General features: G+C 40.3%; 2 protein-coding genes and 1 pseudogene across 15 annotated transcripts in view; 2 read left to right on the top strand and 1 right to left on the bottom strand.

Annotated features, from left to right (window-relative positions):
- Nucleotides 1–24,246, bottom strand: part of AP4S1 (adaptor related protein complex 4 subunit sigma 1) — a 59,695-nt gene extending 35,449 nt beyond the window's left edge. For 3 of the 9 annotated variants that reach the window (XM_067738522.1, XM_067738515.1, XM_067738504.1), the window contains exon 1: nucleotides 23,911–24,242. The gene's annotated coding sequence lies outside the window, so the exon portion shown is untranslated. Of the gene's footprint in view, nucleotides 1–9,350; nucleotides 9,447–15,914; nucleotides 16,101–21,627; nucleotides 21,817–23,910 lie in introns of all 9 variants that reach the window. The other 6 variants (XM_067738471.1, XM_067738486.1, XM_067738478.1 and 3 more) reach the window with 6 other exon arrangements.
- LOC137225156 (small nuclear ribonucleoprotein G pseudogene) lies at nucleotides 16,085–18,180 on the top strand (annotated as a pseudogene).
- Nucleotides 22,933–25,844, top strand: part of STRN3 (striatin 3) — a 114,415-nt gene continuing 111,503 nt past the window's right edge. For 2 of the 6 annotated variants that reach the window (XM_067738201.1, XM_067738194.1), the window contains exon 1: nucleotides 23,257–23,783. In XM_067738201.1, coding sequence (XP_067594302.1) covers nucleotides 23,502–23,783 — 282 coding nt within the window. In that variant the 5' untranslated portion in view covers nucleotides 23,257–23,501. Of the gene's footprint in view, nucleotides 23,140–23,254; nucleotides 23,784–25,844 lie in introns of those variants that run through there. The other 4 variants (XM_067738222.1, XM_067738187.1, XM_067738177.1 and 1 more) reach the window with 4 other exon arrangements.

The following is a 25,844-nucleotide window of genomic DNA, read 5'->3' on the forward strand; positions in this document are numbered from 1 at the left end:
TTATACATACTAGTTTGTACTTCTGAATCCCCTACCCTTATATTGCCCTGCCCCACTTCCCTCTCCCCACTGGTAACTATATCTGTAAGTCTGTTTCTTTTTTGTTATACTCACTTGTTTGTTGTATTTTTTCAATTCCACATATAAGTAATAACAGAGTATTTGTCTTTCTCTGCCCGACTTATTTCACTTAGCATAATAACCTCTAGGTCCATCCACATTGTCGCAAATGGCAGAGTTTCATTTTTTTTAATAGCTCAGTAATATTCCATTGCATATACATATACCACATCTTCTTTATCCATTCATCTGTTGATAGACACTTAGGTTGCTTCCATATCTTGGCAATCATAAATAATGCTGCTATGAACATTGGGGTGCATGTATCTTTTCTAATTAGTGTTTTTATTTCTTTCAGATATACACCTAGGAGTGGAATTGCTGGGTCATATGGTAGTTTTATATTTCGTTTTTTGAGAACCCTCCATACTGTTTTCCACAGGGATTGCACCAGTTTACATTCTCACCAACACTGTATGAGAATTCCCTTCTCTCCACATCCTTGCCAACATTTGTTATTCGTGCTTTTTTTGATGATAGCCATTCTGACAAGTGCGAAGTGATCTCATTGTGGTTTTTTTTTTTTTCCTTTGGTACGCGGGCCTCTCACTGTTGTGGCCTCTCCCGTTGCGGAGCACAGGCTCCGGACGCGTGGGCTCAGCGGCCATGGCTCACGGGCCTGGCTGCTCTGCAGCATGTGGGATTTTCCCGGACCGGGGCATGAACCCATGTCCCCTGCATCGGCAGGCGGACTCGCAACCACTGCACCACCAGGGAAGCCCTCATTGTGGTTTTGAGTTGCATGTCTCTGACAATTAGCAACGTTGAGCATCTTTTTCTTGTTCCTGTTGGCCATCTGTATGTCTTCCATGGAAAAATGTCTTTTCAGGTCTTCAGTGCATTTTTTAATTGGGTTGTGTATTTTTTTTTATTGAGTTGTATGAGCTGTTTATATATTTTGGATATTAACCCCTTATCAGTCATATCATTTGCAAATATTTTCTCCCATTCTGTGGGTTGTCTTTTTGTTTCCTTTGCTGTGCAAAATTTTTAAGTCTAATTAGGTCTCATTTGTTAATTTTTGCTTCTCTTTTCTTTGTTTTAGAAAACAGATTCCAAACAATATAGCTACAATTTATGTCAAAGAGCATTCTGCTCATGTTTTCCTCCAAGAGTTTTATGGTTTCTGGTCTCAGATTTAGGTCTTTAATTCATTTTGGGTTTATTTTTGTATATGGTATTAGACAATGTTCTAATTCAGCAGTCCCAACATTTTTTGCACCAGGGACTGGTTTTGTGGAAGTCAATTTTTCCACAGATGGGGCAGGGGGCAAAGACATGGTGGTTCAGGCAGTCATGCGAGAGATGGGGAGTGGCAGATGAAGCTTCATTCGCTTGCACGCCACTCATCTCCTGCTGTGCGGCCTGGTTCCTAACAGGCCGTGGACTGGTTCGGGTCCATGGCCCAGGGGTTGGGGACCCCTGTTCTAATTCATTCTTTTACATGTAGTTGTCCAGTTTTCCCAGCACCACTTATTGAGGAGACTGTCTTTTCTCCATTGTACATTCTTGCCTGGTTTGTCATAGATTAATTGACCATAAATGCATGGATTTATTTCTGGGATGTATATTTTGGTCCATTGACCTCTATGTCTGTTTTTGTGCTAGTACCATACTGTTCTGATTACTGTAGTTTTATAATACAGTCTGAAGTCAGGAAGTGTGATTCCTCCTGCTCTGTTCTTCTTTCACAAGATTGTTTTGGCAATTCAGGGTCTTTGGTATTTCCATACAAATTTTAAAATTATTTGTTCTAGTTCTGTGAAAAATACCATTGGTATTTTAAAAAAATTATTTTTAATTTCTTTCTTTTTTTTTGGCTGCGTTGGGTCTTCGTTGCTGTGCATGGGCTTTCTCTAGTTGCGGCGAGCCCATTGGTATTTTTATAGGGATAGCACTGAATCTGTAGATTGCCTTGGGTAGCATGGTCATTTTAACAATATTGCTTCTTCCAATCTAAGAATACAGTATATCTTTATATCTATTTGCGTCATCTTCAATTTCATTCATCAGTGTCTGATAGTTTTCCAAGTACAGGTCTTTTACCTCTTAGGTAGGTTTATTCCTAGGTATTTTATTCTTTTTGATGTGATAAGAACTGGGTCTTCTTTTTTTTTTTTTTTTTGGCCGTGCCACATGGCTTGTGGGATCTTAGTTCCCCGACCAGGGATCGAACCCGCACCCTCAGCAGTGAAAACACGGAGTCCTAACCACTGGACTGCCAGGGAATTTTGATGTGATGATAAATGGGATCGTTTCCTTAATGTCTCCTTCTGATAGTTCATTGTTAGTTTATAGAAATGCAACGGATTTCTGTATATTAATTTTGTATCATGCATAAATGATACAGCCACTTTGGAAAACAATTTGGCAGTTTCTTAAAACGATAAAGATGAACTTACCATATTATCCAGAGATTCTACTTCTAAATATATACCCAAGAGAAATGAAAACATAGGTCCACAAAAATAATTTGTACATGAATGTTCATAAAAGCATTACTCTTAATAGACAAAAAGTAGAAACAAACCATATGTCCACCAGCTAATGAATGGATTAAAATAAATGGGGTGTATCTACTGACAAGGGAAAACTATTCAACAGCAAATGAGAAGAAAACACTGCCACATGCTACAAAATGGATGAACCTTTAAAACATTGTTAAGTGAAAGAAGCCAGATGCAAAATACTATTGCACAATTCTATTAATACAAAATGCCCAGAAAAGGCTAATCTATCGAGATAGAAAGCATATTAGTAGTTACCTAGGGCCAGGAGAGAAAGGTCTGGGGGAAAACGGGGATGGGTTTCTTTTTAGGATGATGAAAATCTGCAAACACTGCATTTATTAGCATGGTAATATTTGCACAATTTCGTAAAGTTACTAAAATAGTACATGTACATGTATATTATATAAAGTTCAGAGCTACTATAATAAGCATAAAAGGAAGGAATTATACCAAAATGTATTTTGCTTAAATCTGGATGGTAGGATTAGGGGCAATTTTTATTCTCTATCCTTACTTTGCTTTCTTTCCCAAGTTTTAAGAGATGTCTTACTTTTTGTGTTACACACAAAAAAGTTTGTTTAAAAAATGTTGAGCTGGGCTACCCTGGTGGCACAGTGGTTAAGAATCCACCTGCCAATGCAGGGTACATGGGTCCGAGCCCTGGTCCAGGAAGATCTCATGTGCTATGGAGCAACTAAGCCCGTGTGCCACAACTACTGAGCCTGCGCTCTTAGAGCCCATGTTCCTCAACAAGAGAAGCCACCACAATGAGAAGCCCACACACTACAATTAAGAGTAGCCCCTGCTCGCCACAACTAGAGAAAGCTCACATGCAGCAACAAAGACCCAACACAGCCAAAAATAAATAAAAATAAATTTATTAAAAAAAATGTTGAGCTGCATTATATAGTTTTACAAAATTAGCCAACTGAAAAATAAATGTTTACTTTAATAATGAAGCTATTGTTTCATTTACTGTGGCATTTCTAAATGCCATACTTCTGTAAAATATGTACTCTTTCTCAAAATGGATGTGCTGGACTTCCCTAGTGATGCAGTTGGTTAAGAATCCGCCTGCCAATTCAGGGGACACGGGTTCGATCCCTGGTCTAGGAAGATCCCACATGCCGTGAAGCAACTAAGCCTGTGTGCCACAACTACTGAGCCTGTGCTCTAGAGCCCGAGAGCCAAAACTACTGAACCCTTGTGCTGCAACTACTGAAGCCTGCGCGCCTAGAGCCCGTGCTCCACAACAAGAGAAGCCACCGCAATGAGAAGCCTGCAACAAAGAGTAGCTACCCCTCACAGCAACTAGAGAAAGCCTGAGCACAGCAACGAAGACCCTACACAGCCTAAAAAAATAAAAAATAAATAAAATTTAAAAAAAAAAAAAAAGGATGTGCTGAGAGCATCTAATCAATATGGCCTAACTCAGGAAACATGGAACTAGCAAGTGCTAGATTCTATTTGCCACAGCATGTTGATTCATTCCGTAGGCCTTGAAGTTATTTAGCTATTTCTGAATTTCTCCATCCTTGAGTGAGAGGAAATAATACTGGTCATTAGCAGATTTTCATCTAATTTGGATCACCTCCCTCAGAGTTTGTAATATGTTATACACTCTTTTTTTATACACTAAAACAGTTTGTTTCTTTGCTTGAAAATTTACTGGAATTCTGAGATAATTCAGTTTTCTCATCTGTCAACTGGGAATAAAGACAGCTACTTCACAGACTTTCTGTCAGGACAAAAAGAGGTGAAGGAAATGCAAAGCACTCAATAGAGTCCCCCTTTTCCCTCCTCATTCTCTTCCCCAGTGTAGTTTGCACATTCTTCCCAATGGATTCTTTCTACTGCAGTTCTAAGACTACTGAAATTTGACTTCAAGAAACCCATTACCACGTGCTTTTCTTTCCATCCATTTTCCTCCCTGCTCCCTATCTCTCCCTCTCTCTCTAAATCTCTCCTTTATGATTCAGAATACATTTTTTTAGTAGCTTCAGCTGACACTTTTACTTTCTGTTAAATCCCTGGGTCACTCAAGAAATATTTCAACCACATTTGATTAATTTTGAATGTGTGCTATTTTACTTAAATAGTTTTAAAATAATTAAAACATTTAAAATGTTAAATTCCAAACAAATTAGGATTTGCAGGAATCCTGAAGCTAACAGTTTTGCAGAAAAATTACTAAAGTGCTTTGAGAATAAACCTTAATAGTCTGGTCTACCATTTTTCTAGCAGTATATCTGAAAATTTTCTAATGCTTCATGTGATCCTCAGATCTTGATCTAAAGTCATTTTGGTAAATTGATCAAAAAGTCTCATCAGGACTTCCCTGGTGGCCCAATGGTTAAGACTCTGCACTTCCACTGCAGGGGGAAGAGGTTCAATCCCTGGTCGGGGAACTAAGATCCCGAGTGCCATGAAGTGCAGCCAAAAAAATAGAAAGAAAAGTCTCATCAAATTCTGGTTTAAGATATACAATATAAATCCAAGGGACTTCCCTGGTGGTGCAGTGGATAAGTATCCGCGTGCCAATGCAGGGGACACGGGTTCGATCCCTGGTCTGGGAAGATCCCACATGCTGCAGAGCAACTAAGCCCGTGTGCCACAACTACTGAGCCTGCACTGTAGAGCCCACAAGCCACAACTACTGAAGCCCGAGTGCCACAACTACTGAAGCTCGTGTGCCTAGAGCCCGTGCTCTGCAACAAGAGAAGCCACCACAGTGAGAAGCCTGCACACTGCAAAGTAGGCCCAGCTCGCCACAACTAGAGAAAGCCTGCACGCAGCAACAAAGACCCAATGCAGCCAAAAAAATTAAAACTAAGCCTTTAAAAAAGAAAAAAAGAAAAAAATATATATATATAAATCCAAATAAGAATGGTTATTTGTACACCAACATCATTAATCCTTAGGAAAATGCAAATTAAAACCACAAGATACCATTTCACACCCATTTAAAACACATACATAGGGCTTCCCTGGTGGCACAGTGGTTGAGAATCTGCCTGCTAACGCAGGGGACACGGGTTCAAGCCCTGGTCTAGGAGGATCCCACATGCCGCGGAGCAACTAGGCCCATGAGCCACAAGTACTGAGCCTGCACGTCTGGAGCCTGTGCTCCCCAACAAGAGAGGCCGCGATAGAGAGAGGCCCACGCGCCACGATGAAGAGTAGCCCCCACTTGCCACAACTAGAGAAAGCCCTCACACAGAATCGAAGACCCAACACAGCAAAAATAAATTAATTAACTAATAATAAAAAAAAAAGAATACGGTCTTTGAATGCAGAGAATGTGCTTTAAAAAAACAAAAACACAAACACATACATAATAATAGCAGAGACAAGCTGGAAGTTTTACCAAAACGGATGGATGTTGTATTTTTGGAGATGTTCAAGTATCAGACTTTCTATCTTAAATAGGGCGTGGGGTGGGGGGGGTGAACTGAGGAATTCTTAAGGTCTTTACAGCAGTATGATTGAAACAGGGGAGAAAAGCCATATTTCAAAAACTGAGGATGAGGAGTTTATATACTATAAATAGACCATTACATTGTCTGTCCAAAAGTACTTGTTTTATTTTTATTCGTTAGTCATTTATGTGTGTGTGGAGTGGGGGATGGAGGGATTGAGAATAGACTGTCCATTAGTCATTTGCCAAAGAGGTGCTCACTATCAGATCTGGTGGTGGTTGGAACTGTGCAGTTTAAAGCTACAAAATCTTAAAGGCTGGAGTTCATAGAGTCTGTTCTTATTGTTGTTATCTTACCTTCCACTCTTAGAATAGAAAAGCTGCTTTCAGGTAAGTAACCGGACTCAACCTTCCCTTTACTACACACAACGGAGATAATGACAGGTATCTTTAAAAATAAAAATTTTTCTTCTAAAATTGTATTCTTTTTGGTTTTAATGTCAAGGGTAACTTATTTTGAAATTTAAAATAACATTAAAAAGGGGAACTAAATGTTTACTTTGACAAAACATGGGCATGGGCCATTAGTGAAGAAACACTTCTGGTGGTAAACCTTATTCCAAATTGTTTGGTTAATCAGCCATACAAATTAAATATTTGTGCTTAGCACCTAAAACTCTTCATCAAAATTTTGGATTAACAAAGACATCTAATATCTTAATTTTAGAGAAGAGGAAGCAGGGACCAAGAGATCTAGGGGTCTTATGGATGGGCTCCTCCCAGGACTTGCTATTGTGATGTTACAATGTGTCAATAAGAAAGAACTCCAGCAGAGAAGTAGGATTACTATGTATTACTTCCCTTTCCTATAAAATGGAGTATCAAGTTACCTCTCAGATTGAAAATACTTCAAACAAAATGTTTTGGATTTTGATAAATTTAACCCTGTATTTCTTTTTTTCTTTAATATTTTATTTATTTAGGCTGTGCTGAGTCTTAGTTACAGTGGCACAAAGGATCTTTTAGTTGTGGCACGTGGGCTTCTTAGTTGTGGCATGCGAACTCTTAGTTGTGGCATGCATGCGGGATCTAGCTCCCCAACCAGGGATTGAATCCAGGCCCTCTGCACTGGGAGTGCATAGTCTTACCCACTGGAACACCAGGGAAGTCTCAACTCTGTATTTCTTAAATTAGGTTTTGTCAATTCTTGTTGGACATCTGATTTCCAGTGAAAACTGTGAAAGACTACGGAGATAGATTATTCTCATATTTTTTCCCTCTTCCGAAGAGTAGTGATCTTCTAATAGCTTTGCACTAGGACTCAAGTGATAAGCCTGTAAGCACTCTTACAGGGTCAAATACAATGTTACAGATTTTTAAATTCAAATCAAACTAAAGGAGTTGAGAATTAAAATTTGATTTGCTAATGGCTCCTATAGTTTTATGTCAAACAAAGAAGAAACAAACAAACAAACCCCAACTGGGATTCAGAGGTATCTCACTTTATACAAAAGTCTATAGACTTCCCTAGTGGTCCAGTGGTTAAGACTCTGCGCTTCCACTGCAGGCGACACGGGTTTGATCCCTGGTTGGAGAACTAAGATCCCACATGCCACGTGGCCAAAAAAAAAAAAAAAAAAAGTCTATAGAAGTATAAAGTCTATAAAAAAGTTGACTATAAATTAAAATGCAATACCCAAATTATGGAAAATGTTTCTATAAAACCATCACTCCATAGTTTACCGACAATTAACTTGTTTCAACATTATATGGTCTTTTACTTTAGTGTTCACACTACCTGGGGGAAAAAATTAGTAACCATGTGGAATTTTTCCCAAAAACTGTGTAAGAAAATACTACTACAGGGGGGTGGAATCAAGATGGTGTACTAGGAGGATGCGGAATTTGCATCTCTTCACAATTAGGGCATCTACCAGGCACCGGTGAGGGACCACAGACACCTAAGAGGATGGGAGGAACCCCCAGCAACCAGGTAGGATGAGGGCCGTGGGGGGAGTGAGGGGGAGGAGAAGTGTTGTCGGGATGGGACTGGCACCTCTGAAGGGCAGCTGGGGGAGGGGAAGGGATCCCACGTCCCAAGGGGAAATTGGGGAACCACTGGGAGGGCAGAGGATCAAAAGGGAGAGTGGCCAGGTTTCCCTGCCCACTTGGGCCCCCAGGAACCTGCTGGTAGCCCAGGCCTGATCCTCTGCCCACCTAAGCACCCTCCAGCTGCGCAGGTCCTGAGGGAGTGGGAGGGTGGGAAGGAGGAGCACAAGTAAAGTCCAGACCTATGGGACTGGCCCCCCTGAGGGGGGGCTGCGGGAGGGGAGGAGTTCCTACACACAGTGGAACCCATCTATGGTTACGGGTCCAGCAGCAACCAGAGTGACCCTGGGGCAGACAGTGTGGGAAGGGTGAAAAGGAACGGAAGAGAACGCTGCCAATGCTTTCCCTGTCCACTTAGGCTCTGGGAACCCTTTTGGGCTCCCAGGCCTAATCCTGCGCCCTCGGAGTCTCCCTCCTGACGTGCAGAGCCCAAGCCCCACCCCTACACCTCCACCCAGGGCACTGCCTCCAAACTCCAGAACTCCACACTCCAGAGGCCCTTGTTTTGACATCTGCCTCTCCCCTTCTGTGCAGGTCCTAAGCAGAGGCCCTGCCCCACGCTTGAACATAACCTGCCTAGGCCACACCCCACGCTCAAACGTCACCACCCCCACCTGCCTAGGTCCCACCCCACCCTAAACCCCGCCCCTGCCTAAGTTCCACCCCCTGCCTAAACTCCGTCCCCATAGCCAAGGCTTTTTTTTTTTCTTTTCTTTTTCCTCTTTTAGATTGCGGTTCTGTTTTATCTTGTTGATTCATTGTTATTGATTCTTTTATACTTTTATTTTTCATAATAAATCTTTTATTTTTCTAATTTTATTTTATTCTTTATACTTTGTTATTCTTCTCTCCTTTTGGCTTGTTCCCAACTCTCCTTTTATTTTTTTCTTTTTCTGTTATGGTTGTATTTTACCTTGTTGCAGTTGTTTCAATGATATTTTATTTTTCCTAATATATTTTTATCTTTCTAATTTTATTTTGTTTAAATTCTTTGATATTGTACTGCTCCTTTCTTTCTTCCTTCTTTCCTTTTTTTTTTGCTGTGCCACAAGGCTTGCGGGATCGTGGCTCCCAGGCTGGAGGTCGGGCCCAAGCTCCTGTGGTAGGAACTCCAAGTCCAAACTGCTGGACTAATAGAGAACCTCAAACCCCAGGGAATATCAATCGGAGTGATGACTCCCATAGGTCCTCACCTCAGCACCAAGACCCAGCTCTATCCAACTGCCTGTAAACTCCAGTGCTGCACATCTCAGGCCAAACAACCAGTGAGGCAGGAAAACAGCACCACCCTTAAAAAAAAAAAAAAAAAATGAAACGACAAAAAAAAATGTTACAGATAAAGGAGCAAGGTAAAAACCTACAAGACCAAATAAATGAAGACGAGATAGGCAACCTACCTGAAAAATAACTCAGAGTAATGATACTAAAGATGATCCAAAATCTTGGACACAGAATGGAGAAAATACAAGAAACATGTAACAAGGATCTAGAAGAACTACAGAGCAAACAAACAGTGATGAACAACACAATTATTGAAACTGAAAATACCCTAGAAGGAATCAATAACAGAATAACTGAGGCAGAAGAATGGATAAGTGAGCTGGAAGATAAAATGGTAGCAATAACTGCCAGGGAGCAGAAGAAAGAAAAAAGAATGAGAAGAATTGAGGACAGTCTCAGAGACCTCTGGAACAACATTAAACGCACCAACATTCGAATGATAGGGGTCCCAGAAGAAGAAGAGAAAAAGAAAGGGTCTGAAAAATATTTGAAAAGATTATAGTCAAAAACTTCTCTAACATGGGAAAGGAAAATAGTCAATCAAGTCCAGGAAGCACAGAGAGTCCCATACAGGATAAACCCAAGGAGAAACACACCAAGACACATATTAATCAAACTATCAAAAATTAAATACAAAGAAAAAATATTAAAAGCCACAAGGGAAAAGCAACAAATAACATACAAGGTAGTCTCCACAAGGTTAACAGCTGATCTTTCAGCAGAAATTCTGCAAGCCAGAAGGGAGTGGCAGGACATATTTAACCTGATGAAAGGGAAAAGCCTACAACCAAGATTACTCTACTCAGCAAGGATCTCATTTAGATTCGATGGAGAAATTAAAACCTTTACAGATAAGCAAAAGTTAAAAGAATTCAGCACCACCAAACCAGCTTTACAACACATGCTAAAGGAACTTCTCTAGGCAGGAAACACAAGAGAAGGAAAAGACCTACAAAAACAAACCCCAAAAAATTAAGAAAATGGTAATAGGAACATACATATCGATAATTACCTTAAATGTAAATGGATTAAATGCTCCAACCAAAAGACACAGACTGGCTGAATAGATACAAAAACAAAACCCATCTATATGTTGTCTACAAGAGACCCACTTCAGACCAAGGGACACATACAGACTGAAAATGAGGGGATGGAAAAAGATATTCCATGCAGATGGAAATCAAAAGAAAGCTGGAGTAGCAATTCTCATATCAGACAAAATAGACTTTAAAATAAAGACTATTTATTACAAGAGATAAAGAAGGACACTACATAAGGATCAAGGGAGAAATTCAAGAAGAAGATATAACAATCATAAATATTTATGCACCCAACATAGGAGCACCTCAGTATATAAGGCAAATGCTAAGAGCCATAAAAGGGGAAACTGACAGTAATACAATAATACTAGGGGACTTTAACACCCCACTTTCACCAGTGGACAGATCATCCAAAATGAAAATAAATAAGGAAACAAAAACTTTAAATGACACATTAAACAAGATGGACTTAATTGATATTTACAGGACATTCCATCCAAAAACAGAATACACTTTCTTCTCACGTGCTCATGGAACATTCTTCAGGATAGACCATACCTTAGGTCACAAATCAAGCCTTGGTAAATTTAAGAAAATTGAAATTGTATCAAGTATCTCTTCTAACCATAACACTATGGGACTAGATATCAATTACAGGAAAAGAACTAAAAAATACAAACACATAAAGGCTAAGCAATATGCTACTTAATAACCAAGAGATCACTGAAGAAATCAAAGAGGAAATCAAAAAATACCTAGAAACAAATGACAATGAAAAGATGACAACCCAAAACCAATGGGATGCAGCAAAAGCAGTTCTAAGAGGGAAGTTTAAAGCAATACAATCCTACCTCAAGAAACAAGAAAAACCTCAAATAAACAACCTAAACTTACACCTAAAGCAATTAGAGAAAGGAGAACAAAAAAACCCCAAAGTTAGCAGGAGGAAAGAAATAATAAAAATCAGATCAGAAATCAATGAAAAAGAAATGAAGGAAACAATAGCAAAGATCTATAAAATTAAAAGCTGGTTCTTTGAGAAGATAAACAAAATTGATAAACCATCAGCCAGACTCATCAAGAAAAAAAGGGAGAAGACTCAAGTCAATAGAATTATAAATGAAAAAGGAGAAGTAACAACTGACATTGCAGAAATACAAAGGATCATGAGAGATTACTACAAGCAACTCTATGCCAATAAAATGGACAACCCAGAAGAAATGAACAAATTCTTAGAAAAGCACAACCTTCCAAGATGGAACCAGGAAGAAACAAAATATAAACAAGACCAATCACAAGCACTGAAATTGAAACTGTGATTAAAAATCTTCCAACAGGGGCTTCCCTGGTGGCGCAGTGGTTGAGAGTCCACCTGCCGATGCAGGGGATACAGGTTCATGCCCCAATCTGGGAAGATCCCACATGCCATGGAGCTGCTGGGCCCATTAGCCATGGCTGCTGAGCCTGTGCGTCCGGAGCCTGTGCTCTGCAACGGGAGAGGCCACAACAGTGAGAGGCCCGCGTACCACAAAAAAAAAAAAAGAACTTCCAACAAACAAAAGCCCAGGACCAGGAGGCTTCACAGGTGAATTCTATCACACATTTACAGAAGAGCTAACACCTATCCTTTTCAAAGTCTTCCAAAATATAGCAGAGGAGGAACACTCCCAAACGCATTCTATGAAGCCACAATCACTCTGATACCAAGACCAGGCAAAGATGTCACAAAAAAGAAAACTGCAGGCCAATATCTCTGATGAACATAGATGCAAAAATCCTCAACAAAATACTAGCAAACAGAATCCAACAGCACATTAAAAGGATCATACACCATGATCAAGTGGGGTTTATCCCAGGAATGCAAGGATTCTTCAGTATATGCAAATCAATCAATGTGATACAGCATATTAACAAATTGAAGGATAAAAACCATATGATAGTCTCAATAGATGCAGAAAAAGCTTTTGACAAAATCAACATCCATTTATGATAAAAACTCTCCAGAAAGTAGGCATAGAGGGAACCTGCCTCAACATAATAAAGGCCATATATGACAAACCCACAGCCAACATCATTCTCAATGGTGACAAACTGAAACCATTTCCACTAACATCAGGAACAAGACAAGGTTGCCCACTCTCACCACTATTTTTCAACATAGATTTGGAAGTTTTAGCCACAGCAATCAGAGAAGAAAAAGAAATAAAAGGAATACAAATCGGAAAAGAAGAAGTAAAACTGTCACTGTTTGCAGATGACATGATACTATACATAGAGAATCCTAAAGATGCTACCAGAAAACACCTAGAGCTAATCAATGAATTTGGTAGAGTAGCAGCAGGATACAAAATTAACGCAGAGAAATCTCTTGCATTCCTATACACTAATGATGAAAAATCTGAAAAAGAAATTAAGGAAACACTGCCATTTACCACTGAAACAAAAAGAATAAAATATCTAGGAATAAACCTACCTAAGGAGACAAAGACCTGTATGCAGAAAACTGTAAGACACTGATGAAAAAAATTAAAGATGATAGAAACAGATGGAGTGATGTATCATGCTCTTGGATTGGAAGAACAAACATTGTGAAAATGACTATACTACCCAAAGCAATCTACAGATTCTGTGCAATCCCTATCAAACGCCAATGGCATTTTTCACAGAACTAGAACAAAAAATTTCACAATTTGTATGGAAACACAAAAGACCCCAAATAGCCAAAGCAATCTTGAGAAAGAAAAACAGAGCTGGAGGAATCAGGCTCCCAGACTTCAGACTATACTACAAAGCTACAGTAATCAAGACAGTATGGTACTGGCACAAAATCAGAAATATAGATCAATGGAACAGGATAGAAGGCCCAGAGATAAAACCACACACACGGTCACTTTATCTTTGATAAAGGAGGCAAGCGTATACAATGGAGAAAAGACAGCCTCTTCAATAAGTGGTGCTGGGAAAACTGGACAGCTACATGTAAAAGAATGAAATAAGAACATTCCTTAACACCATACACAAAAGTAAACTCAAAATGGATTGAAGACCTAAATGTAAGGCCAGACACCATAAAACTCTTAGAGAAAACCATAGGCAGAATACTCTATGACATAAATCACAGCAAGATCCTTTTTGACCCACCTCCTAGAGAAATGGAAATAAAAACAAAAATAAACAAATGGGACCTAATGAAACTTAAAAGCTTTTGCACAGCATAGGAAACCATAAACAAGATGAAAAGACAACCCTCAGAATGGGAGAAAATATTTGCAAAGGAAGCAACTGACAAAGGATTAATCTCCAAAATATACAAGCAGCTCATGCAGCTCAATATCAAAAAAACAAACAACCCAATCCAAAAATGGGCAGAAGACCTAAATAGACATTTCTCCAAAGAACATATACAGATTGCCAGCAAACACATGAAAGGATGCTCAACGTCACTAATTATTAGAGAAATGCATATCAAAACTACAATGAGGTATCACCTCACACCAGTCAGAATGGTCATCATCAAAAAATCTACAAACGATAAATGCTGGAGAGGGTGTGGAGAAAAGGGAACCTTCTTGCCCTATTGGTGGGAATGTAAATTGATACAGCCACTATGGAGAACAGTGTGGAGGTTCCTTAGAAAACTAAAAATAGAACTACCAGATGACCCAGCAATCCCACTACTGGGCATATACCCTGAGAAAACCATAATTCAAAAAGAGTCATGTACCACAATGTTCATTGCAGCACTATTTACAATAGCCAGGACATGGAAGCAACCTAAGTGTCCACTGACAGATGAATGGATAAAGAATATGTAGCACATATATACAATGGAATATTACTCAGCCATAAAAAGAAACAAAGCAGTTATTTGTAGTGAGGTGGATGGACCTAGAGTCTGTCATACAGACTGAAGTAAGTCAGAAAGAGAAAAACAAATACAATATGCTAACACATATATATGGAATCTAAAAAAAAAAAATGGCTCTGATGAACCTAGGGGCAGGACAGGAATAAAGACACAGACGTAGAGAATGGACTTGAGGAGATGGGGAGGGGGAAGGGGAAGCTGGGATGAAGTGAGAGAGTAGCACTGACATATATACACTACCAAATATAAAACAGATAGCTAGTGGGAAGCAGCTGCATAGCACATGGAAATCAGCTTGATGCTTTGCAACCACGTAGAGGCGTGGGATAAGGAAGGTGGGAGGGAGATGCAAGATGGAGGGGATATGGGGATATGCGTTATGCATATAGCTGATTCACTTTGTTATACAGCAGAAACTAACACAAGACTGTAAAGCAATTATAATTATACTCCAATAAAGATGTTAAAAAAAAAGAAAAGAATACTGTAAAACTACAGTTATATATTGAAATTATTATTTAAGATCTTCCTAATTAAATGAAGCGTGTCTTGAGTTAAAATGAAGCAGTATTAAAAGCTACATTAACATTTTTCAGTCCTGAAGAGATCACTTAGAAAATTATGGCTCCATTTTGCAGATCATTACTTTAAAAGAAACAGTGAAACACAAAAATTACTGTATTAAACCTTAATTTGAGGAGCAGTTTACTCAACCAACAGGATCTATCTTTTTTGTTAGTTACATGGCCACAACTGACTCTAATTCAAATGAGTAATTAACGCTCCTGATATTTGATGGTGGTCATGAAAGAATCCGCTGCTGTAACCTGAGAGGCATTATTCAGCCTTTGTGATAAGATGTCCTAATAACCCAACAAAACAACTCTTGAAGAGAGATAATAACAATAGAAAACACACAGTGCTTACCAAACAGCCAGGCGCTGCTGTTTCGAGCTTTACCTACACTCATTCAATCCCCATAATAGCTTTATGAGTTAGAGACTGTTTTTATCTCCACTTCACAGATATGAAAACTTAGTCACTTGCCAAAGGTCACCAAGTAAAAAGGCAGAGGAAGGACTCAATCATGTTAGCCAGGCTCCAGTGTCTGTGCTCTCACCCACTGCTCTTTACCTCCAGGTTTGCCTCAAGACTCCAGTAATTCAGTGACGGCTGTAATATGACCATGGACGTACAATTTCACTCTCCATTCACTAGAGTAAATCTAGGTCTACCCAGTTTGTACCCTCTGTTCAGAAGCTTTCACTGGCTAATGGCTATATGTGCATATTTTGGCAGGTTTAATCTTGACCCCAGAGTGTATCACAAAAGGTACAATTCTAACAGACTATTTGCTTTCAGTTGATCTCAACAGGGAGCCTAAAGCCCAAGAAGTGGCTTAATCAGATAATGTGAAACTTTAGGACAGAAAAGCTCATACTACTGCATTTATTACAGTGTGTTTAACATTTGTAATCAGACCTAAACTTCCAAAATTCTTATGTCTGACTCGCTCTCTTAGCGAGTTCAGCTAATCTCCCTTTCTACTTCCAATAGATAAAACATACCCAGCAAATGCTGTCCAAGGCAAGTTTTCAGACACGTATCTGAATTTAGTATCATTCTTGTTCCGATCAGGTGTCAGGGTAAACACAGAGCCTTTCAGGTGGACTGCTTGGCTGCCCTTTGCCCAGGAGCACTTTTTGCTTTACTGAATTTCACAGTAAAGTACAGCAACATGTTACAGCTCCTGGCTGAAAATGTAAATAGGAGAGTAAAGTTGTCAGACAAGAGCCTGCCCAACTGTTCCCAGAGGATATTATTCATACTTAAATTTACACTCACTTATATCTCACATCTCTGAATAGCAAAAATGTCACAATTATTTTAGCAGTGATCAAATAAGTTATTTCAATAGCAGGGCTCTAATAAATAAATTTAGGTTAACTAGCAGGCAATTTAAACCTTAAAACGCCAAGAGTGCAGAGAAGCAAGGGAGTGGTGTTAGTAGCAGAGCAGTTTTGGAAGTTCCCGGGATTCCCTTACAAAAAACAGTGAGAGCCACGAGGATGGAAAAAAAGAAAAAACTATACAGTAACATCTTTACCAAAAACCAAGGGAAAAACATCCCCTGGAACTCCAGAACACTAACTACCCTTAGCAACTAGAAAGGGGGAACCACACCTGTGCCAGCAGAAGTGGAGGTTTGAAAATGTGGTCCTGTAAGGGTCAAAAGAGCCAAGGAACCCAGAAATCACCAAGTCATCATCCAAAGGAAGGGCGCCTCCCCCCCCTCCTTGACATGGGAACCCCAGGAGGGAATCTAGGTACTACACTGAGAACTGGGAGGAGATCTGGCAGGATCTCTTTTGCCAATGAGTGCAAGGAAAGGTCCCAATCAGGACCCCGAAGGCTCGGCAACATCCAGTGGAAGCTCTTTAATAGAAAGACAGACTCTGCGCTGAGCAGAAACTGTTGAGAGTAGAGCACGATATATGTGTTAAAAGACAGCTAGCTAGCTAGCTAAGGCTGACAATAGCTAGATCAGGCTGATCAAGTTTAGTACATCACAGTACTAAAACTGAGACAACTAGACATTATGTGCTGCCTGGTGTGATGCAATAGAAAGTACATTGCATCCCCAATGTAGAAATATTTTTACCAAAAAAAATTAAAACCTGAATCAAACCTAGCCTCTAGATCTAACTCCTAGTTTACAGACAATACGAAGGAGAAAGGAATATGCTAAATAATACAATAAAAATGCAACCAGCCAAATGTGGGAAATTCTGCAGAATAACCTCACCTCTTCAACAAATAAATGGCATGACGATGTGGGGGTGAGGGGGGAGACAAATAAAAAAAGACCTAAAGATACAGCAAATAAAGGAAATATATAGATTTTGTTTGGATCCTGATTTGAAATCACCAACTCTTAAAAAAAATTTTTTTTAGATAATTGGGGAAAATTGACGATGGACTAGGGATTATACTGTATAATGGAATTACCACTAATTTTATTGGTGTGATAATGGTATTGTGGTATGTTGAAAATAAAAAGGTCCTAATCTGTTAGATACCTAGAGAAGTATATACCAATGAAATAATATGATGTCTGGGATTTACTTTAAATTATTCTGAGAGCCGGCCATGGAAGTGTGAGGAAGGCCACGAATTCCATTTCAAGGTATCTTTGAGCTTGTTGAGTAGACGCCATAAGCAAGGCTCACCCTCCTGAGTTGAAACATGTATGGACAAGAAGTTATCACTGAAATCAAATGGTGGTGGACATGTCCAAGGAATCTTTGGGGACTTGACTCCTTTATGAATCTTTCAATAGATGAATGTGCAGAGACAGCAATTGGTGGGTGACAGAACAATACTGGAATGGCAGTATAAGGGAAAATAGTATCATCATGTTAGAAGCCTTAGAATGAGTATAAACAAAGGTTGTGTTCATCAAAGATATCAATTGCTTCCTCATGTCCCATCTCCAAAGGGCCTGTTTTACTATCATATAAAAAATTGAGCAGTGTACATTTTCATATTAAACTTTCTTGTTAAACTTTTTTAATAGTCAAAAAAAATTCCTCACACAGAAAAAATGGGGAATAGATGAAATAAGAATGGCAAAATCTTGATAACTGTTGAAAATGGCAATTCATTACACTTTTTTTTCCTACTTTTGAATGACTGAAATCCAAAATAAAAAGTTAAATAAAAATGTCTACAAGAGGGAAGACATATGGGAACATATGTTTATGTATGACTGATTCACTTTGTTATAAAGCAGAAACTAACACACCATTGTAAAGCAATTATACCCCAATAAAGATGTTAAAAAAAAAAAAAATGTCTAGGGACTTCCCTGGTGGTCCACTGGTTAAGACTTGGAGCTTCTACTGCAGGGGGCATGGGTTCAATCCCTGGTCGGGGAACTGAGATACCACATGCTGTGCGGCCAAAAATAAAAAGTCTTATGCACAACATGATTTACAACATCCGATTACTATATTGAAAGCTATAATACAAAAGGAGCAATAGGAGTTATTTAAAAATGCTCCAAATAATTCTTTAATCTTTTTTTGTAGGGTAATTGTCAGGTACTTTAGGTTGGTCTATTAATAGACAAAACTAAAGGTTACCGTCTTTAAAAATGTTATCATAGAAAAATAAGGTTTTGTGAATTTTTGCCAAATTTAAAACATTTTCCAAAGTAAACTGTCTTTAGCAGAGATTTCCCAGGCAAGATGTCCATGTCTGGTACCATTCTTCTGAACATTCTCCCCTGCTGCTCCAACAGGAGACAAACCACATTTCCAAGATTGTTAAATTATTACCTAGGAAACTTTTGGCAATTTCCCATTCAGTCACATTTTCCAGTCATTTGGTTCTCATGTTTATAGAGCTGGTTGTTCACTTTTACCCAATGTTCAGGAGGGACTTGGCTCCAGGCAATCCTTTTTTCTTTTTTCCCTTTCAATTTTGACATCTCTATGAGTTAGCTATTACACAGTATTATCACAGCCTATTGCTTTCTGAATCATATTACCCAGGAGACAATTCAGGAATGAACTTGGACTAGAATTTTATATAGCATGCACAGTTTCCTGAAGGTCTTGGTGCCTATTTTTCTGTAATCTGTGAAGGTCCTATTCCTTTTCTTTTCCACACAATATACTATTTGAATAGTTCAGGTATCCTGCATATATTTCTATACTTTTCTTAGCCACAAGCAACTGCTTTAATGAAAAGTAGATACCTGATCTTATTATGCTGGTTAAACCACAGTGCAGGTCAAAGCTGCCTCCTTTTCTGTTCCATCTCCATTATACACTTTGCTCGTTTGGTTTTTGAACACATGCCAACTCTTCTCAAAGATATTTCTCTGGGCTCTAATATTCATTTGTTTTCTATATTTATAAATGTAAACACTATGTAGTTTCCCCAAGTGACTGAATCACCCTGAAACTACCTAAAAAATGATTTCAAAAGTGCAAATGATTTGGGGGCCAGAGGTAGTAATATTAAATCCATTGACAGGACAGAAGGAGGCAGAATTGTAAAGGGAGACTTTATTTCTTGTTTCCAAATAAACATGTATACTCACTGATGTAAGAGTAGGAATACTTCCTATTCTACTAAGGGCTGCGGAAGTTACCCAGAACTCTTATCTCAGCTTTCTCTCTTCGTAGAGATAAGAATACTTGTCACAATCTTTTCAGATGATGGAAAAAGATGACTAGTTCAGTGATTATGAACCAGTCTGAGCTCTTTGTTAGTAGGATGACTGTACAATGGAATTACCATTAATTTTATAGGTGTGATAATGGTATAGTGGTATGTTAAAGAAAAAATCTGTTAAAGATGCCTAGAGAAGTATGTACCAATGAAATAATATGATGTCTGGGAAGGAATTCACATAGTTCTCAAAGTCAGGGTCAAAACACTTTGTACATCAGGTATTGCAGTAACTGGGAAGAAGGCATCTGAGTGTTAACCACTCTGATGTATTTAAAAGACTAGAATTCCTTAACATACTTTTGTTGATATAATATATGCACATGAAATGTGACAAGTCTCTTTTTGGTCAGGTAGAATAAAAACACAGGTGTCTAAGATTAGCTAATGGGGAAAAAAAAACCTTAAAATTCTAAACTGATTAAAGATATAAATAGGCAGGCATCCAAACTGAGAGAATCAATGGGAGTGAAGGAGAAATGAACAAGATTGATGAAAGGACAGAACAAACAAGAAGTTTCAAAGGTTGATGCTGAAAAGAGGAAATGACTCAGTCACAGTTTAGGAAGGGAATTCCAGTTAGGTGAGTTGTATGTGAGCCTGGGAAAGCTCATTACCTACAGAGAACAAGATTCTAGGAGCTCCCTGCAGACTGTCCTTGGAGTCATGTACACAAAGCACAACATCAATACTGTAAAAAATAATCTCCCGATAGAGGAGAAAATTTTGGTGTCTTTTACTATTAGTGCTCATGACAGTTCTGGTCATTGAACCTCAAGAGATAATTGGTACAATGGTAGCAAAAACTGGTAAAAAAAAAAAAGACTGAGGTGAAGGAAAAATATTCATATTAGTCTAGTATGAATTTAAGTTATTCATCAAACATTTATTGGGGATTTCACTGTCCCAGGCACTGGGGGTACAGTTTTCAACAAGAGGGGCATAGGTCCTGCCCCTCTAGGAGGCTACAATCCTGCAGATAAATGACTATGATCTGGGAAGAATATGGTTTAGGATTGCACTGTTGACATTTATAAAACCATGGACAAAGTGAATCCAGACATGTTCAACTGGAATTCTTCAAATAGGGAGTGTAAGAGACAGATCTGGATAAGACTTTGAGGAAGTAAGGGTGCTTGGTGCTAAGTAATTTGCCTAAAACTAGACTGGCAAGTCTGTGAAGGCAGAGATTATATCTGTTTGATTCACAGTGGTTCACCAGCGACTAACAGAGCATCTGAAAAATAGTAGCCAATCCAGAAATTTTTTAAAAAAAAAGTAAATAAGTGAAGCAAATATTTGCAGTACCTGTTATGTGACTGTCTTGCTTTCATAGTGTTTAGTATGAGTGTCACCGAGGAGTACATATATAGACAATTTAAATACAATGTAATAAGTATTAGGAGTTAAGCATGGGATACTATTAGGATACTATACTAAATAATTCACGGATCTGGAAAGCTTCTTGGAGGAAGAAATACTTGAGATGAGTTTTGAAGGAAGAAGGGAAGCAAAGCCAGTTGGATACAGCATGTATTAAATTCTTGTGGAATGAAACAGCATTACACATTTGAGGAACCCAAAATGGTGCTGCAGATTAGCTGGAGAGAATGGGATACCATGATGGTGTGATGGTAAATTAGGCAATAAGGACTTTTATATACTATGCTAAAATTTGGGCTTTATTGTAAGTCTGGTGATCATTAATATATTTTAAGCAGGGAATGATAGGATCAGATCTGACTTTTGAAGATCACTCAGGCATCAGTGGTAGTGGAAGGCGGGGGAACAGTAAAGGTGGGAAGGTTTAAATTAAGACATGTATGAAGATATGGAATAGATATAAAAGATATTACTGAGAAAGGGACTGGATGAGGGGACCAAGTGAAGGAAAGGTACTAGAATGACTGCAAGGCCTCAGGTTTGAATGTGGTGCCACTTAATATGATAGGTAATAGAAGAGCAGAGTTCGGGTTTTTTTGAAGGTGAGTGGGGAGGAAAAAGGATTATAAATCCAGTCTTTACTTGAACTTGACGTACCAGCAGGAAATATTAGTGGGTATGCTCCTCTTCTTTTGATGCCAACGTAAGGGAGATCAGTCACACCCTCTCACAAATTTTTCTTGATGTATATGGGTCTTGAGGCAGTACAGGATTTTTGAACTTTTTACGTGCTCTGAGGCCCCTCGCAAATGAACAAGATTGAATGAGCTGGTTGTATGTTGGTTGCTATGAAATGGAAAAATAGTTCTTAATAATTCTGCGACCTCAGACATCATTTCATATGTAAATAAAACATGGCAGCATGGGTAACAAGTCCAATCCTCTCTCCGTTAAACTATAATAACAGTAAAGCAGACATGATAAAATAAGATATACTACTTTATCTCTTGGAAATTACACCGAGTGGTCGTGTATATTCCATAGTGAAAATTTTATTGGTAGTAGAGAAGCGAAAAATTTGAATGCAATAAATGTTATATGCGATTTTCCTGCATAGCTGTAATTAATGAATCTTTTTTCCTTATTGTTGTTAAATATCATTTTTGTCCTATTTTTTGACCAAATGGTTATTAGCTACATTAACTTTTAGAAACTTACTAGTTCATTAAGGATGTTTCCGTGCAACCTAAGCACATAAACACACACACCACGGTACTTAAAAGATTAACCTTGTCTTTTATGTGTATATTACATTCACTAAAACAACCCAGGAAAACATTTTTAGCCGTTCATGTAGGGTTTTAAATTGTCTTCACAATGCTCTTATTTTCTATTTCCATCAAAAGATTCTGCTATGAATGACAATATTTGTGAGCTCATTCACTTCTAAAATATCAAATTGTTAGTTTAACCAGTCCCCTCCAGTTTTCTTTCTCCCTCTGCCCACTATCAAGATCTAAAGATTTTCACCTTCTCTTCTCCCCCCCAAAAATGAAAACAATCGCTACTGCTCCCCTGTCAAACTCCCCAAACACAACCCACCCCAGAATAGGAAAGACGGGAGGCAAAGCTGTACAAGTTGCAACGCGCGACAGTGAGCACAGAATTGGGAGCAAAGCCCAGAGACAGAGAATCAGTCTCCACGTCCGGGACGATCTGGGCTCTTTGCCAAAAGAGAACGTCCCCAAAGCCCCGGGAACTGCCTGGTGCTAGGAAACCAGAGAGAGAGAGAGTGACAGGCAGAGAAAGAGGCCCGACCCTCTGGGACTGCCTGAAAACACGCAAGGAATGCAAAAGAAACGTCAGGAATCCGGGACCGGCTGCGGCCGGCCAGAGCGACCAACCAGGTTAAAACCCAGCTCCAAAGGCAGGCGCGCCGCTGAGACCTTTGGGTAGGGAACGGCGCTGGGGACTGACTGAGAGAGGGATACGGATTCCTGGGAAGGCAGAGACCAACTCTCTTCCAAAGATTGGATTCGATAGCCCACCGTTCGGACTCCACCGCCAGAATCCCGCAGCGAGCCTGCGGGGCGGGCCTAGGGGCGGGGCCGAATCTCCTTCCCCGCCTCTAACGGCAAGCCGACTGCGTCCTCAGTACGCCTGCGTAGGGTGAGGCCGGACTCTATTTGGCTAGTAGGCGAGCGGCGGCAGTGGCGTTCTCTACCCGGCATGCTGCGCGGGAGCGGCGGCCCTACGTCTCTCTCCTTCCCAACCCTGCCCCCCTTCCCCCTCCCGCCGCGGCCCCCCCTTCCCCTAAAGTGAGTGAGTGAAACTGGCAGATGGAGGAGGGACTGTAATGGCGGCGGCCGGCAGCTCCCTGCTCTGACCTACGGCAGGCATTCAGCAACAACCCCCTCCCCGCCCCTCTCCCAGCCGGCCTCCGCCCCGCCGCCAGCGCGGGGCCACCCTCCCCGGCCCTTCCCCCAGCGGTCGGCGTCTCGCCCTGCTCCCCGGCCGGGGCCCCACACACAATGGACGAGCTCGCCGGAGGTGGTGGTGGCGGCCCCGGGATGGCGGCCCCTGCACGGCAGCAGCAGGGACCTGGGGGGAACATGAGCCTTTCGCCCGGGGGGAATGGAGCGGCGGGCGGTGGGGGTGCTCCGGCCGCCGAGGGAGCGGGTCCCGCGGCAGGCCCAGAGCTGTCCCGGCCGCAGCAGTACACTATCCCAGGGATCCTGCACTACATCCAGCACGAGTGGGCTCGGTTCGAGATGGAGCGGGCGCACTGGGAGGTGGAGCGGGCCGAACTGCAGGTACCTCGCTGGGGTCGGTGTGCGGGACGGCTGCGGCGGCGGGGTTCCCGACCGGGGGGTGGGGGGGGTGGGGCCGGGACTCCCCTCAGTTGGAGCTCGAGGCCTTGGGAGGCCGAGAGAAACCTACCTGTGCGGCTCGAGGGGGCGATGGTCCTGGCGACGGCTCTTCCTCTAGCCCCCCTCCCCCCTTCCCGCAGAAGCTTGTTACCCAGCTCTCACTAGCTGCGCGGTGCGGGCTTCCTTCGGGCAGCCATTTTGGCTTTTAGTATGGCGTCTGCGGGGGCTCCTCCGGAGGCGGCCTGCGCGGGTCTCCGGGGCTTGGGGCCGAGTTCCTCTCTGTGGGAGAGAGTCCGGCGAGGGGCTGTTGGGCACTGAGTTTGCTCTTGTTTGTGCCTCTTGAGATGGAGAACCGGAGGAGAGGGATTGGGACGGGCATTTTACCACCTTTACCCGGATCACCCCCCTTTTCCGATTTGGCATGTCTGCCCCCCTCCCCCGGAGTTGATAACCCTTACTCCTTGACAGCCACGCTTCTTTCCAGGGCTGCTACCGAGCACAATGGCTTGCGGCTGACCTGTGAAGTTTTCATTTCCTACCGCCAACTTTAAGTACCTTCTTACCTGGGATGCTGCCTTATTCACTTAGATTCCTTTGAGTTCTTAGTGATTGACTCATCAACGCTTCTCTGTACTGAATTTTTCTTTTTAGAATACCCTTCGCCGTTCTCCATCCCCTTCTTTACACATAAAAAGCCAAACCAGAATATCTGTGCCGTCTTTATGAAGATTTAATATTAACTTGGAGTAAAGCGTACTTGTCTCACGTTACCAACTCACGCAGGGGAAGCAAAGTTAAATATCCTCAGGATCCTTCATAATTGAGCCGGACTCAGTCTTAAGGTGAAACTTTGATAGGTTGGTTTACCTAACTTTTGGAAGATTGTTGGTGTTTTAAGGACTTATGTCTTGTATTTCAGAAGGACTACATCTTTTTAAAAGTATTGTTCAACTGTTTTGGGTGTTTGTGTTTATTTTAAAATCACTTTCTAAGGCAAATTTTGGCTTAGAAGAAAAAAGGCATGCATCTAAATAGTGTTGCACCTGTTCTTCAGACTGGTATATATTTAGAATGTAAGTAGTATTGTTCGCTGACATACATGTCATATATGCCTGGGGTGAATGGTTAGGGAAATGCAGTGTTGAAAGAAGGAAGATTGGATTAGCTTAAAAAGGGTGTCCTCAAACAAATATGTATATCGTCAGTTTGATTTTGAACCAGTCGACTTTTATTTGTCTTTACAAAGTTGGGAAAGTTAAACTTTTGAAAAGTAAGAAACATATATTTTGACACTTTACCAAGTCTTGAGAAAGTTAATTATAAATTAACACCTGTTAGTCAATTCAGTGTTTTAGTGCTTTGATATACTATTGGGCTCTTAAAAATATAACATTTAAAAAGCTAAAGTCAAAATTGTTTTTTTGTGTGTGTAGTCTGCTTTAAAATATCTGGGATGTATAGAGTTCTATTGATGTACAACTTTTACTACACCATGTGCAAACTTAATATTCGGTGTGAGGCATTTATTTTTAAAAATTGCATTTATTAATGCATTGAGGCTTGGGCTCACTAAATAATATTTCACCAGTCCCTGATACAGTGTTTATAACCTTTGTACTGTTATAGAAAAGCTTGAATTTAAACACTTTTCAAGTTAGCAATTGCATTAGTCATTCATAAGTTTCACTGGTGTAAGTAGCTGAAAAATGTCTTGTGTCTAAATTAGTAAAAAATCTATACAACAGTGAGGTCTATCTATATTGTCTACCCTAGCCCTTGCTTTCCCTTCTAATTCTCTTCTTGACCGAAGTCTTTTAAGGAAGATTCATTTTGCTTGCTTGCTTTCAGTTTATCTACAGTTGGCATATTAGTTCTGATATAGCCATTCTAAACTTTTTTTGTTTGCTTTTTTTTGAAGAAGTTCTACAGTGTTTCTAGACTCTTAATTTTTTTCCAGGAATTTTTATTATTTCACACTGATTCTTTTGGAATAAAATGTTCATG

This window comes from Pseudorca crassidens, chromosome 1, assembly GCF_039906515.1.
Source record: "Pseudorca crassidens isolate mPseCra1 chromosome 1, mPseCra1.hap1, whole genome shotgun sequence".
NCBI lineage: Eukaryota > Metazoa > Chordata > Mammalia > Artiodactyla > Delphinidae > Pseudorca > Pseudorca crassidens.